The sequence below is a fragment of the Notamacropus eugenii genome, chromosome X (assembly GCF_028372415.1).
Source record: "Notamacropus eugenii isolate mMacEug1 chromosome X, mMacEug1.pri_v2, whole genome shotgun sequence".
In the NCBI taxonomy this organism is placed as follows: Eukaryota; Metazoa; Chordata; class Mammalia; order Diprotodontia; family Macropodidae; genus Notamacropus; species Notamacropus eugenii.
In genome coordinates, this window is record NC_092879.1 from 51003989 (window position 1) to 51020177 (window position 16189).

Genomic DNA, 16189 nt, shown 5'->3' on the forward strand with positions numbered 1-16189 from the left:
GTGAATCAAATAAAACCTGCGGGGCATTTTTCACTCCCCGACCCCCTCTAGTCCCTACTTCTCCACTAGGTTGCTTCAAATTGTAACCAGGGCATTGGAAAGAGTAACCAACTTTGAGTCCCAGGACCTGAGTTCCAGTCTTGATTCTATCACTTGCTATTTGTGTGACCTTGGGCAAGTCACTTGGCCTCTGTTTCCTCATCTGGAAAATGGGAGGGTTGGATGAGATGGTCTCTAAAGTTTTTTTCCAGATTCCCATCTAGGATCTCATGCTCCATGATCCCTCTTTTAATGATCTCTGTTTTCAGCCGTCAGCATACAAACTGCTCATTAAGGAGAGGAGAATTTAGGAGAGTCTACCTCAGCGACACCCCTCAAGGCACAGTCTGAAAAGGGTCAGCTTGTAGACCACATGGGAAAAGCTTCCTTCCTCTTCCCAGGTTGTCTTAGTCAGACAGCTCCCTATTTATTCAATAAACACAAATATAGAGGAGATATTTTCTGGGGGGGGAATCAATACTTTTAAAGATAAAACCTGTCAATAGAACTGGTAGCCATGACCTCAAGTAAATTAAGTTTACATCTTGAGCAGACTGTCATGCAAGAGTGTGACAGTCACTGACAAATTGAATTACCATAGGAGTACATCATTCACCAAAGTATTATTGATGGTGACAGAAGGATATTGAATTTAAATTATTCATTTTTATTGATTGGACAGCCAGTTTTTACCAGGAAAGCGGGGAACGGAGCTTGGTTGTCAGAATCAAATTGGACATCCCCATCCTCAGGGCTGGGCTCTCCATAGCTCTTGGCAGATTGGTGAAACTGTGGGTGGTCTTGGGAGTTTCTTCTCATCTCTGTTGGTGATGCCCCTCCAACTCATGAGGTGAACTGTTGCTCTTCCAACAAATCCCACAGGAATGTCAGCTTTCCTAGTTTCCTAGCTCCTTCATAGCTAGGCCTCCGAGAACCAGGGAGTCAGCCAGAAGCCTTCCTGGGTATATAGACAACAGCCACACCTGAAGAGAAGTTAATACACTCTCCAGGAAGCAGCAAAATTTTCCTGGTCTTGGTATAGTATTTAGAGTTAGAAGGGACCTTAGAGATAGATCATCTAATCCAAGGCCCTCTTGTTACAGAAGTGAAAAATGAAGCCTAAAGAGGAAAGACTAACAGCTAGGAAGTAACAAAGTCTGGATTTGAACCCAGCACCTTTGAATTCAAATCCAGTGCTCTTTCCACTAACCTTCCTAAGATGGATACATTAAACTGCCCTCCCCCTAACCCCACTCCACCCCCAAAAAGAAAAACAACCTCAAAACACAAGAGGAATTCAAATGGGTACACAAAAAATCAAGCTTTTATCTTCTACCTATATGTGGAGGGGTGGAGAAAAAAACCCCACTCAGGGAGAAGCATACCCAAAGCTGTAGTCATAGTGGAAAGCCTGATTTCCTCAGGCCTCTGCCCTGCTCTTTCAGTAGGCAGAACTTGCCACTGAATATTGGGCCCTAAGGCCTTGCTGGAAATTGATTGCTGCCTTGGTATCTCTTGCTAAACTTACCACTCTAGGAGTAGCCCAACTAACTCATTTTACAAAGGGGGAAACTGAGACCTATAGAGGGGAAGGGACTTCCCCAAGGTCATTGTGACTATCTGATAAATCTCTGTTAAGAGTCAGGGCCTAGGCACTGTTATGACAGGCTCTCTGCTCTGAACACACCCATTGCTCCTGCCTGGTATGCCTACCATAGACCTTTCTCTAGGTTGTGAGAAAACCTTTATTTTATATTATTATTATTAATAATAATCTTTTGTGGGGGGAAGGGTTCCACTGGTCACCAAGTGATTATAAGTATATTATAATATTATTATTATAAGTGATTATCTTTTCTGTGACAAAAGGATGTCAGGGCTAGTCTTACCTGGTTAAACAATGGGCTAGTAACCTCTAATGAGATCCGATCCCAGACTAGCATCTGAGAGTTTTGTTCTGAAGGCCCAACTGTCTCTACTAGTGGGTGGAAGCTACAGGAAGAGGAAAATTCCCATTTCCTAAGAGTGCCCTCCTTAGGCAGGGCCTGATCAGATACTAGGGTCTTTCTCTTCCCTAGTTATAATTCCCTTCACCTGAGTCCTATTCCCTCAGGTGATTTACCTTACTAATTGATGACAAATTAATTCACCCTAAAGGTGACCCTATGGTTGACAATGGGAGAAATGAGTTCTTACACAGCCAGATTTATTTGCATTTTGACTGGGGCCTTTAGGAAACCCAATGCAGTAATACAAAGGATTTGTTCATTATATATGGAAATTACAAGCAGTATGATGGGCTAATAAGTAAGATACTGGGGGAGGGACACAGAGCTCTTGGGGCCCCTCATATAAACCCATGGAGGGAGTCGTCTATGGCCCTGACTAGGCCATGCCCAGAAGAGTGGCAGGACCAGGCAGGGGGTTTGGAGGCAAACAGGAATCTGAGGTCCTCGAAGCAGTTCCAGGGGGTTTGTCTGCCACCTTTAAAAGATGCCTTGTTTCATTTTTTAATTAAACAAAAAAGGAGCTTTTATTTTTTCATCCCCCTCAGGAAAAAAAAATGATTTACGTCTATGAATTTTACAGTCACTGAGATGTTTTATCTTAATTGGTTTGAGATCTTTTTTAATTAAAACATGCCCATATTTCTTCATTGCTGTTGGGAAAGCTTAGAAATTAGGCAGCTACAGGTGGACCTCAGGTAAAGAATCTTTTTTGCAATTGGAGAGTCAGGGGACCAGGGAGACAGCAACTAGAAGGACAAGGAGGCTAGCTCACCCAGACTGCCACTCTCACTCAGGAAATGGTTGTGTGGAAGGAAGAAGGGAAGGAAGGAAGGAAAGGAAGGAAGGAAGGAAGGAGCAAAGGAAAGAAAAGAAGGAGGGAAGGAAAGAAGGAGAGAGGGAAGGAGGAGGGAAGAAAGGGAAGCGGGAAGAAAAGAAAGGAGGGAAGGAAAAATGGAAGGAAGGGAGGGAGGAAGGATTTATTAAGTGCCTACTATGTCCTTGACATAGTGTTTTACAAGTGCTTTACAAAAATTATCTCATTTGATCCTCACAACCCTGAAAGATAAGAGCTATCAAAATGTCCATTTTACAGTTGAGGAAACTGAGGCAGGCAACGATTAAGTGAATTGCTCAGGATCATTCAGCTAGTGATCTGAACTCAGGTCTTCTTGATCCCACGTCCAGGGCTCTATCTACTGGGTGGCCTAAGAGCAAGTGAAAGTATTTGGGGAGATGTGCCCTTATGACAAGCCAGATCACAAGGAGATTGAAGGTCCAGCAGGAGACATCTCTGTGGGGAGCCCAGTGCCTTCCTCTTCCCTGCCCCAGCCTCCCAGATACCTGGCTGGTCCAAGGGAATAGGAGCATAGAGGTCTCCTCTTCCACCTTGCAAATGAATTCTCCTTGATATGTCGTCTCTCCTAACTAAACTGTGAGAGCTGAAACCTGTCTCACTTTTCTATTTGTATCCCCAGGGGTTATGTAGCACCTTGCAAACAGCAAGCATTTAATAAGTGTTTTTCCATTGGATTCCATCATACTGAGGTTGCCCTGCCTAGGCAGTACCTAGTGTTCCAAGTCTTTCTCTTTTTCCAAACTAAACTCGCATTTCCCCTGTCCTATGTCCCAGGAGCAGGATGGAAAAGTTCCTGGCAGTGAGTGTTCTGCTCCTGAGCTATCAGCTGGTCTCTCATCCCCAGGGGCAAAATGAACTGCAGGGTAATGGAGGAGCAGTCACCCACCTGAATACACTCCTCCAAGGGATGACCCCTTCTAATAACAATCATCGTTCTCCACCAACATTTCAGCCCTTCCTCAGTGGCTGAATACCACAGCTTGAAGTCTCATCCAGGGCTGGGCCAAGCGTTTAGAGAACAAAGCTCTGATTTCCAGCCCTGGCTCCAGAACCTTTTTGTCCCCCACAGTCCAAGGACCCTTTCACTCTCAAGGAACTTTTAAGTGACCAAGAGAGGGACCCTGAAAGGACTGGACTTGGAGTCCCCAGAATCTGAATCCAAATCCTGACTGACATTTATAAGCCATATGATCCTGGAGCAGTCACTGTAAAATAAATGAAATAATACCTACACTGTCCCCCTCTGGAATGTGCTGTCAAAAGAACCCTCTACAAGTTTGAACAAGCTCTAGAAACAGCCGGCAGGGCACTCGGGAGGGTCTGGAGCTTTTTTTGACCCCAACCTTTCAGGTCAAGTATGTCTGATCCCGAGCATCTGAATTTCGCACTCTGTATCAGTCAGGAATCTGATCCCAAATCTGGTCCTAAGGTTTCCAAATACCTTAAGCCAGGACTCTCCAGTACAGGAGGCCTTGGGGGCCTGACCCCAAGACCCATCTTTGTCAGGTTGAAGAAGGATGGGCATGGCTCTGGCTTTTGTGATTGGGGTTTGATGAACAGCTCAGTCTCCCCACTCCAGCCCAACCCACTCCCTCAATGTATGTGTGTGTCTGTTAGAGCACAGTAGACGAATCTGCCTTGCTAGACCAAAGAAACCGCTTCTTCTTGGTCTGTTCTTCAGAGGTAACCACCCTTTCCCATAAGCTAGCTTTCTCCCAGACCTGCTCCAGACCCCAGAGAAGCAGGAGTTGGAAGGAGGGAGGTAAAAGTAAAGAAGAAGGAAAGGCAGAAAGTGGGAGGAGGAGAGAGGTAAAGACTGGGACTGCCCTTGGGACTCCTGGGCTAGATGAGGAGGGGATATATGTTTCCCATCTTGTTCCCAAGGAGGCTAGCCCACAAAAATGCTCACATCTGCCAACCAAATTCGATATCAAAGCATTTATTGAAGACCTACAACATTCTGAACTCTGTTTTAGGCACTGGGGAGACAATGAGGAACCAGACAGGGGCTCTATCAAGATACCCACAATCTACTGAAAGGAACAAGAATCTTTCATCAACCTAGGGGAGGGCCTGTGTTGGCACAAACTTTCCCCTGACCCTTCAAACCTACCTCCCCCTTTACCACCTCAGACTGCTTTCTCCCAGTAGATAAACAACATTTTTGAATATTCCCAAAGCAGTCCACAACTTAACCCCAGCATTCTAGGCAACGCCTCCAGAGAGGCTCAACTGGGGGGTTCTTAAAGGTGGCCCATGAAACGAACAGGTATCTGGAGAGGTAGGAAAACCTGGGGATCATTTTATCCAGTTCCTTGTTTTAGACATGAGAACATGGGGGCTCTGAACAGTGGCATCTTGCCCAAGGTCACCTTGATGAACAGGTACTCCAACTCCAAATCCAGAATTCTTTCCATTACACCACACTGCCTAGAAGTAGAAACTGGTTGGCAAAGCAGATGGTCTTGATGAGTAGATGGTCTGAAGGGTCAGGTCTCTTCGTCTAGTATGGCTCCCACTACATACTCCCCTAAGTGAATACTGCTGAAAACAAAAGGAATCCTGAGAAGAAATAGAAAGCAAGCCATGTTAAGGTTTCTTGAGGGCAATGACAGAGAGTCTGGAGGGCTCCCCTAAATTTAGTAACCCCTAAATCTTAGGATGTGATCAATCTTAAAGATATTCTCTGTGCTGTTTAATCTTCTGAGTCATCTGTTTGTAACCTACACCTTTAGCCAAAGTGGACAACACTCAATCCCCCAAATATACTTTCCCCTCTCTGCACCTTTGCCTGGAATACCCTCCCCGCCCCCCCCCTCTCTCTCTCACCTGACCATCATTTAAGGTCCAATTCAAGATCCATTCAACTGCTAGTACTCTTCCTCCCAAACTACCTTGTATGTAGTAACTAGTTTGTATTTATTTTTAATTTTCCCCTTTGATTTATTCTGTATACTCTTCTATGTATATTTATGATCTCCCCCATTAGAATATAAGCTCCCTGAGGGTTGTTTTTGTTGTTAACTCTTTTTTAGTCTTGTTTGACTCTTCCTGACCCCACTTGGGGTTCTCCTGGCAAAGATACTGCAGTGCTTTGCCATTTCCTTCTCCAGATCATTTCACAGATGAGGAAACTGAGACAACCAGGGTTACATGACTTGCCCATGGTCACCCAGCTAGTCAGTGTCTGAGGCCACATTTGAACTCAGGAAGACGAGTCTTCCTGACTCCAGACCCTACACTGTGTCCACTGAAGCACCACCTACTGCCCTCCCTGAGGATAAAGATTATCTTATTCTTTGCATCGGTATTCCCAATATCTAGCACATAGAAAGCACTTAATCAAAACCTAATTTATTATTGATTACATTGTACACTATATTTACACAATATTATGCACTTATATTTCTCCTTATTTGCATCTCAGCCCCCTAGGTGCCTATAAGGCAAGGTCTTATTCAAACTTTGGATAGCCCTTGGTGTCCAGTACAGGGCTCTGTACACAGCAGGTATCTGATAAATGCTCAATGAATTGAACTGAATTATTCAGTCTGCATCCATTTTCTTATCTGGATTCTAACACCTGCCTCCCTGAACTCCATAGGTCTTTTGGAGGAGCGAATGAGTCCAAAGATACAAAAATGCTTTGGCAAGGCCCTCCAAATCAGCCATCTGCCAGATGGATGCATACTCAGGGCAATAGTGATGACTTACCCAGTGGTGTAGGCCAGAACTTAGGAGGGAGCTCAGGGACTAGGGGGACAGCAGCAACATCCTGGCTCATTTTCAACATTGGCTTCTGGTTCAGCATTTCTGCTCCCACTTGGACTGTCTTCCTTGGGGGATCCTTCTCCCGCCTGGTTAGGGACGGTCTCTGCTTTGTCAACGATCATTACATCTTCAGGCTCATCAGCCTTGTCATCCTCGATTAACATTATCTCCCTGGGTATATTCTTGAACTGGTACTCCAGCCTCTGCCCCTCTACCTTGCTGAGGATGCCCTTCCGATAATAATACCTGGAGGCAACAGGGCACAGTTAGTGGGGAGGGAGAAACTGAGGCATGAACCTCAGATGCGTGAGCTGCCCTACCAGTGCTCAGGAAATCCTTTACTGGCTCAATTTCCAAAGACCTTGGAAACCCAAACTCAAGGAAGGGAGCACTTAATGCAATGACTTACACTAGCCCAGGGAATTGCCAAAGGGGCTGACAAACGGATGGAGAGAGGGCAGGAAACAGGAGGCTTGCCCGTAAAATGCTTAAGCAGAGAAATAAGGACCTCTCCCATTCTGGAGGCATCAGGCTGATGGGTCACCTTAGGAGATGGCATCCCTAGAGGGCAGAGCAAGAGGCCCAAAGCAGGACAGACTGGTAGGATGAGGAGAAGGAGTCAGCGCTGCTGGGACAGGCTTGTCCCCCTGAACAGGCTTACCTCAGTGATCGCCCCATGATCTTGTAGTTCATATCTGGGTTGTTTTTCTGAATCCCCCACAGTCTTGACACAGCCTTGGAGTCCACCAGTTTGAACATGCCCTTCTCACGCTGGGTCCACTTGATATACTTGGGGCAAGTGTCCTTGTCCTGCAGCAGAGCCAGTAGGAACTCCCAAAGGCAGACTGAACTCCCTGGAAGAAAGAACATTAGCAGTCATAGAAGAGATCATGAGTTCCCCAATCAGACTGGGGGTTCCCTGAGGGCAGGCACAATGCCTGTCTCCTAACCAGACTGGGGGTTCCCTGAGGGCAGGCACAGTGCCTCACTTCTCATCAGACCAGGGCCACTCCTAGAACTGGAACCATGTCTCTATCCTCCCCCCAAGCCAGGCTCCAATGCCAGTAGGTGAACGAGAGACAGACAGAGAGAAACAGAGAGAACAGTCTATACCTTTGCTATCCTTATACTTGCTCTGGATGAGGAGGTCGGGCTCACTGACTGGTGAGGAACTATCGGATGAGCTGTCATTCTCGTCTATAACTGTGGTGATGCATGGAGAAGCAGGATGAGTACAAGGCCTTAGCTCAAAATGGCCACAGATGTGCTTGACTTGGCCAGTCCACCAAGGCACATAATGCAGCTTCTCCCACTCACACCTCGTTCTATGGTGTCCCAACCCCAGTCCAGGGGCCCAAAAAGCAGGCATGATGAGGCCGGCTTTTAGCAGGCTCCATAAGCTCCTTACACTTTGGCCCCCCTCTGTGCTGGTTTGTAAACACATCAGTACTACATGGCTGGTTCAGGCTCAAAGGCATTGTGTGTGTGTGTGTATGTGCACGTGTGTGTGTATCAGGGTGGGCAGGTGTACATGTGTATGTGTATATGTACATATAAGTATTGTGTTGTATATATGCATGCATGTGTATGTGTGCATATGTGTGTATGTGCACATATGTATATATGGATATATTTATTGTGTATATGCATGTGTGCATGCGTGTATATGCACATATATGTATTGTGTATCTATGTGTATAGAACATGTGTGTGTAGCTGTGTATGTACGTCTTTATATGTATGCATGTTTGTATGTTATGTTGTATGTGTATATATGTAAATGCATGTGTGTGCATGTGTACATATATATGCACTTGTATTTATATATGCATGTGTGTATGTACATATATATATATTATATGGAGAGAGAGAGCATGTCACCTCCCACCCCCATGCAGCCCGCAAGGACTGACTGGGAAAGGGCAAAAGATGAAGAGGAAGAGTCAGGGATCCTAGTGGTTAGGGAGCCCAGAGAGGTATTATGTCTTTTGATGCAATACATCATAACATAAGATAGAGAATTAGCTGCCCACCCTCAAGATCCAAGAGAACTGATCATCTGTTGCTCAGCTCTATATGTGTTGAGAGCAGGAATGTTCCCATTTTCTATTTGTATCGCTAATATTTAATAAACACTTTTTCATCCAGTCACTCACTCTGAGCCTCAGTTTCCCTCTTAGTAAACTAGATTGAAACGTCTCCCTTTTTTCAAGCACTTGAGAGTTCACAAACTACTCTTCTCTGTCTTGTATCAGTATTTATTATCATTTTACCAAGGAGGAAACTAAGGTTCCGAGAAAGGGAAGGGACTTCTCACCCACCCAGGTTGGTGCCAAAGCCAGCATTTGAATTCGGATCTCTTTCCATGAAGTCCACAGCATGTTCCATTACACCAGGCTGCCTCAAGATATGATCCCTAAGCCAGCTCTAAAGCATTAGGACTTGCCCTTGTGCTCGCACAAAAACTGAGACCCACTGAAGCAGTGAGGGACCATAGGCTATAGAACTAGGAAAGACCTCAGATGGTAGCCTAGTTTAACCCTTTTTTTCAACAGAAGAGAAAACTGAAGCCCAATGAGAGGACACCTTTGAAATCCAGGGTCACAAAGATAGTAACTGGGTATCAAACCTAGGTATTTCCTCTGACAGCACAGCGGTCTACCTGCTAGCCCAGCAGTGTCAAACTTCAATAGTAATGGATTCCTTGAAGTCAGCATATTGACTCAGAAAACCAGAAATTAACATTATCTATGGTGCAATGCATTTATTTATTTTTTTTTTTAAATATTTCCCCATTACACTTCAATCTGGTTAAGGTTCCACTCAAGAGTTTTGTGGTTGCTTGCAGTTCTCTGGGAGTTTGACCCCCCTGACTCTAGAGAAACAAATTGAGTCATCTGAAGGGCAAATAAGCAACATTGAGGCAGGCAGCAATATTGTGCCCTTCCCCCCTATCTGTGCCTCTCATGTATCTTCTAAGAAAGGTTCAGTGCACCTGCCAAAACACACGTCCTTACCTCTCTCTTCTCTCTTTTCCTTGGAAGGCGTCTTGTGGCCTTCATCCCTCTGCATGGAGGATCCCTCACCACACATGTCCTCTAAATTAGGGATGTCCATCCCTAAGGTGGTAGAAAGAAAACACACAGTTAGTGAAGGCCCCAGGAAAGTCCCACTCAGGGAACAACTCTGAGTCACTGGTCGCTAGGAGAAAGGCCCAGGCCACCCAACTTGGCCACTGTGTCAGGGACAGGGCTCCCTCATCACCTAGCATGGTCTCAGGGGTGGGAAACACAAACACATGTAAGGTAGCCCTCAGAGCCTCACCAGTAGTTCCTAGCTGGAGGAGGAGACAATAGATCACAGGATTGAGGATCAGAGAACCTGAGTTCAAATTCTGCCTCTGTTTCTTGTCTATTGCATACTCTCTCTTGTTTGTATTCTCAAGGCTTGGAGGACAAATGCCTGGCTCACAGTTAGTATTTAATAAATGTTTATTGTCTGCCTGACTCGCCTAGAGGCTCTCATTCCAATGAGGTTTGCAGCAATGGACGACAACCCCCCTCCACTTCTGCTTCTATACTGCCAGGGGGCCTACACTGCCCTTAGCTGGGGAAATGGCTGCCTTGATTCATTTTAGAGCTCTGAGGAAATGCAGGGAGCATTTTCCAGAGAAGGCCACTGAGGCTGAGGGTAGAGAAAAGGAATTGTCCAAGGTCATATATCAAACGAGTGGCAGAGCTCAGTCTAGAAGCCTGATCTCCCATTCCCCATCTGGGGCTGCAGGCTCACTCCCCAGCAGGGGGCAATTTAGTGCTCCACCATGGAGGGCAAGGTTGAGCCATGTGGCTCAACAGGAACCTGGAGGCCCCCTGCTGAGGGTCTGGCGAGGAGACAGCCTTAGGCAGAGCACAGGCATAGAAACAAGCAAGATCTAGATTCGAATCCTGTCCTGGGTCTCAGCTAGACAACCTCAGGCAAATCCCTTCAATTCTGGGCATCTCTTTCCTCCATCATATAATGGGAACAAGAATGTTCCCCACATTAAATGAGTTTCTGCAGTGACTGAGACCCTAGACCAAGGGTGGGGAACCTGTGGCCTCCAGGCTACAAGTAGCCTTCTAGGTCCTCGGGTGCTGCCTTTTGACTGAGTCCAAGTTTTTACAGAACAAATCTTTTTATTCTGGGAAGTTTGGGTTCAGTCAAAGGGTGGCCCTGAGGCTGCAGGCTCCTTACCCCTACCCTAGACACTCACATTGCCCTGGGATGGGCTCAGGACCTGGGAGATCTTGGAAGAGCTTTCCCAGTGCAGGCTATTTCTGGACTTCCAAGGCCAGAATTCCAACAGCATCACCATCTGTGTCTTCTAAAGCCTGCCTGGGACCCCCCCCCCCCGCCACTGTACTTTTTCCCAAGCAACATCTACGCATCCTTTCCAGCCCTGCCAGCCAGAGGAGGGACTAGAAACTCTATTATCCTCAATTTCCAGGAGGGAAACTGAGGCTCAGAGAGAGGAAGAGACTTTCCCAAGGTCACAAGGCTGGGAAGTAGCAGAAGTTGAATTTGAACCCAGGTCCTCTGACTCCCCAGTCTAGCACTCTGTCTCTGGCACCCTGCTGCCTCTCTGCTATTTCGGGCTTTCCAGGGAGAGGGACAGTCCAACTCACACATGCAACTTTCATCCAGGTCCTCTACATCAAATGGTACTTGAGGGGCCACCGTGTCCTGGATATCATCTGGTGTGAGGGAAGATGGAGGAGGTGAGAGAAGTCCATGTGGGGCACAGGCCAGGGACACGGACTGTCCAATCTCACAGTTCAGGTGAAGAGGTTGGTGCAGATACTAGAAAAGTCCCTGAAAACTGAGACGGGAGCCATGGGGAGCCCTATGGCAGAACATCATTGGGTTCAGCCCCCCAGGTCTCTGACAGAGCCCTGAGGGATAGTTTGAGGGAAGTTGTAGTTGCTATCCAAGTGTGCTGGCCTTGGCATCAGAGATCCTGGTTCAAATCCCAGCTCCCCAGGGAATATCATGGCTAAATCACCCCACCCCTGGGGGCCTCAACTTCCTCCTCTGAAAAATGAGAAGGTTGGAATACACCAGGGGCATTAAATACATAGGCCCCAACATTCCTTAAACCAAATTTAAATGCAATTGGGAAATATTTAGCAAAATAAATATATAATAAAATATAGATAACATGGTATTTGAAAACGAGGTCAATTTGTGGCCTTCAGGGATCCTTGGGTATGACTTACTATTCCCCATTTCTATTTGAGTTTGACTCCAGTGGTCCAGAGGATTTTAAGGCCTGTGGGGGCCTAAGAGTTCCCGACTTGTTCTGCTCACACGTCCCACGGGCCCAACGCTCAGTCCCATTTCTATACTGATTCATACCCTTCCCCCTCCTCCCCTTTTCCAGATTCAACTTTTCCGGTCCCTTTCCCGGGAGCTGAAAGGGACCTTTGAAGTCATACAAGGGCCTCAAGAGGCCCAGAGAGGCTAAAATGACTTTTCAACAGTCACACAGCAGAACTGGGATTTGAACTCCCGTCCTCTGATGCCAAGGCCAGTGCAGCTCTCACTAGGCCCACCTACAAAATACTATTTTTCCCCCTCAATTAGACTATCAACTCCCTAAGGACCTAAAGCATCATGTAATACTTCTGTATCCTCCACAAGGATAAACACAGGATTGCCCAACCACCCCACTCCACTCCACACGCACCTGTAGCTTAAGGGGTCCCACAGGACTCGCTCAGTCAATCAGCTCTCCACTCACCATACTTCTTGACTACACAGCTTTTGAGTATATAGTGAGTCCTGCTGGTTATTTTCTTGATACTATTAACTCCCAGGTTGCAGTAGGGTGGGGGGAGGGGAGATATGTAACCACATAGTCCTTCCTCTGAGCCTCGCCTAGGCTGTGTAACTTAAAGAAAAGTTAACCCACCTCCTCCAAGACGACCTCCGGGACTTAACTCATTTTTTCACAGGCCATCTGTTCCTCCCTCCCCCAGCCCACAGAACACTCAACTCCTACTCCCTAAAATGTAGCACTGCATTACTTAAAATCATAACCCCCTCAGAGGCCCATCCCAACCTCATGCTCTCCCTTTGTCTCTTTTCTGCCTATACCCTCAAAGCAAACAGACCTAACAGCAGAATGCCTCCCTCCATAATCTGCGCATTCAGCAGGCCCAGGTTCTGGTTTGTCCTGATGCTACTGGGTAGTTCTTCTTCATCAAATGATGTTGAGCACAGACGCACCAGTTCCGAGCAAGGTAGCTGTTCCACAATCACTGGGATCAAAGAAGGATCATCCAGCTGCAGGGAGAAAAAAATAAAGACCCCAGTGCAAAACACCCACCTGCATTCTTTTTTGACCTAGTTCAGTCTGAAACATGGCAGACCAAAATAAGCCAACTACGCCTCCCCTCACCCTGCCCCGCTTACTCTAACCCAGCTCATCCCAACCCTTCCTAACCTCACCCAATACAACCCAAACCCAGTTCAGCCCAGTCCAGCCCAGCCCAGCCAAGTCCAGCCTGGTTCTGACCAATTCAACCCTGACCAGTCCAGTCACATCTAGCCCAGACTCCAAGCCCTTTTCTCACATTCATGTCCAGGGACAAAGTAACTGGAATGGCGTCCAGGATATCCATAGCCATACAAGGCCAGATGTGGTAAAGTGAGGCTTCCAGGGAACCTGTAGAGCAGTAGGCCTCAGGCAGAAAGGTGCCTTTCTGCAGGGTATAGGGCCAAGGGCCCCAGACAGGAAGTTCAATGCGCTCCTCTCTCACTCTAGCTTCTTCCACTGTGCCCTTGTCCCCAGACAGGTGCCTGACTCCTTTGAGTTCAGGACTGTATATGGGTACTATGTGCTATACTGCCCCCTGTGGTTTCAACCCTAGAGCTTCCAGAGAGAAGACTGAGGCCTACTAGAGACAAAAAAAAGCATGAAAACCCTGGCTCTGGACACCAAGGCCTAGGCCTTGCTCACAGATCATGTTGCCTTCCGCCTAGAAGGTTCCCTAAGCAGAGGATGTGTTTTGGGCCCAGTCTAAATACTGTGCGTCTTCAAAAAGTATCCCTGGAAAGTCACTGTGTTACAGTGGAGAGAGTCCCAGCTCTATCACTTATTAGTTACACAGGGCAAGTAGAAACTGGTAAATAGATACTGGTAAAATGACTGAATCTAAAGAATGGTCAGTAGGAGTTGATAGGAACTTGAAGGAAAATCTCCAGTTTTCTAATTAGAAAATCTCTAATCTTTAACAAGAGTTTCCTGAGTTACTCCCAGACATGCTTGCTGTCGTCCCCATTAGAATATAAGCTCCTTGTGAGTAGAAATTGTTTCATTCTTTACATTTGTATCCACAGTGCCTAGCACAAAATTGGTTTTTAATAAATATGTGCTGGTTGATACAACAGTTTTATCTTTGGCTTGAATGAAACTACAGAAGGCATGTTGGCCTCATGAAGCTAAAAAGGATAGGTAATATTATCTGTTGAATGACAAAGTCAGGATCCAATAAAAATCTCCACATGGGCAGAATAAAATAGCTTAAAGTTCCCAAAAAATCTCACAAAACAGAGGAATACAATCTATTATGCTTTCACAAAAAAAGTCTCACAAAAAACTGATTTCTCAAGCTGCCTTCATTGCAGAAGGAAGGAAGGAAGGAAGGAGGAAGCAGGAAGGAGGAAGCAGGAAGGAGGAAGGAGGAGGGGAGGAAGGAAGGAAGGAAGGAGGAAGCAGGAAGGAGGAAGCAGGAAGGAGGAAGGAGGAGGAGGAGGAGGAAGGAAAGAAGGAAGGAAGGAAGGAAGGAAGGAAGGAAGGAAGGAAGGAAGGAAGGAAGGAAGGAAGGAAGGAAGGAAGGAAGGAGGAGAGAAGGAGACAGAGAGGTGTAGATTTTTTCAAATATACTGAATAGGAATTAGCAGAGTACTGTGAAAGTCAAAAAAGCCTAACGCAGTCTGGGGCTCCATTTAGATTAAGAGGGACCTAGTTTGCAGGAATAAGAAACTACACCTACTGTACCTACTGTACCTTGTCCCAGTTGTTGCTGTTGCTTGTTCTTCATTCTCGAAGAGGACCGATGACATCAGGGGGGTGATATCTTGACTTGCAAATGGACTGGATTTAAGTGAGGGAGGACTGTGCAAAGTCACCAGACTCACTGTCTCCTCCAGAGTCATTTGGGTCCAGTTTTCAGATACGGAACAGGACAACTAAAGATGGTCCAAGATGCAGTGGGAGATCTTAGCCTGTTTAAGCTAAGGTCTTTCTCAGATCTAAGTTTGATTGAGGCAATGCCCATCCAGACTATATTTGGAACATCAGGTTCCTTTCTCAACACCAAAGTGTAGAAGGACATCAATAAACTGGGAAGCACACAGAGATGGGCCATCATAACAGTGAAAGACAGTGAGTCCATATTGTATGAGGATTGCTTCAAGACACTGGGGCTGTTTCACCTAGAGGAGAGAAGACTCCAGGGGTACAAGGTAGCTCAGCATTTAAAAGCTGTCATGTGAAAGAGGGATTAACTTTATTCTGTTTGGTCCCAGAAGGCAGGACCAGAGCAAACAGATGGGAGATGCAAAAAAAACAGACTTCAGTTTGACATCAGGAAAAGCTCTTTAAAATGAGAACTCTCCCCAGGGGGGCTGGGCTATCCTAGAAAGTTGTGGCCGAATGAATACATTTCAGGTGTGTTTCAGAGACGATCTTTTTTCAGGCACTAGTTAGACTGGATAACCTTTGAAATCACTTCCAATCCAGAAATTTGGTGATTCTTTAAGGAAAATCTTGTTAGTTCTGAAAGAGCCACCCAGCAGTGGAATGGGCTGCTTCAGGAAGTAAGGGATCCCCTCTCCCGGACTACCAGGTGGAAGTCGGATGGCCACTTGTCAGAAATACTGTAGGAAGGCTTCTTGGGTCAGCATCTAGTTCTCTGATTCTAGGATTATGTGGTTGTGTGAATCCCAGAACTGCTGCTTCCTACTTGAGTGACTTTGACTAAGTCAATACCACTCTCTGGGCCTCAACTTGTCCCTCTACATGAGGGGAGGACTGTAATAGATTATCTTAAGGGTCCCTTTCATCTCTATATACTACAATCCTACAAAAGGTAAGGGAAGAATCAGATTGTGAAAAGTCACAAATGTCAGGGAAGGAATGAGGTCTTTACATTTGACAGGCAATGGGGAACCATGGAAGGTTTTAGACCAGAGGGGCACGTATACCTTCCTTTCACCTCCACCTTCTCCCATCAAACCAACTGTTCTCAGTATTAGCAAGTGTCAAAATATCCGTCCAATTTTCCCACGGATCTTAACGATGTGGGTAGCCCGACAACCTGCAGGGACATATACTTACCCACCCTGGGAGATTCTCATCCATGTCCTCAATGAACAAAGAAACAAGCATTTATTAAGGGCCACTCTGCTAGGTTCTGGGATATAAAAACAAAAAAGGAAAAAATCCCTAACCATAAGAAGTTTGCATTCC

General features: G+C 46.2%; 1 protein-coding gene across 1 annotated transcript; it reads right to left on the minus strand.

Annotated features, from left to right (window-relative positions):
* Positions 1–4827: 4827 nt before the first annotated feature.
* LOC140516319 (ETS-related transcription factor Elf-4-like) lies at positions 4828–14759 on the minus strand. Its single transcript, XM_072627312.1, has 9 exons — positions 14721–14759; positions 13290–13418; positions 12828–12999; positions 11340–11408; positions 9693–9794; positions 7789–7878; positions 7337–7529; positions 6619–6921; positions 4828–5466 (listed from the first exon to the last, which is right to left on the minus strand). The coding sequence occupies exons 1-8, from the start codon at positions 14757–14759 to the stop codon at positions 6651–6653; spliced, it is 1065 nt and encodes a 354-aa protein (XP_072483413.1). The 3' UTR covers positions 4828–5466; positions 6619–6650.
* Between the last annotated feature and the right edge of the window lie 1430 nt (positions 14760–16189).

Coding starts and splice junctions, on each gene's coding strand:
- LOC140516319 (XM_072627312.1), bottom strand. CDS start 14,759: ATGAAGAACAAGCAACAGCAACAACTGGGACAAGGTACA. Junction 7,879..9,692: donor GGAAAAGAGAGAAGAGAGAG/GTAAGGACGTGT, acceptor GCATCACCACAG/TTATAGACGAGAATGACAGC. Junction 6,922..7,336: donor ATCATGGGGCGATCACTGAG/GTAAGCCTGTTC, acceptor TGTTGCCTCCAG/GTATTATTATCGGAAGGGCA.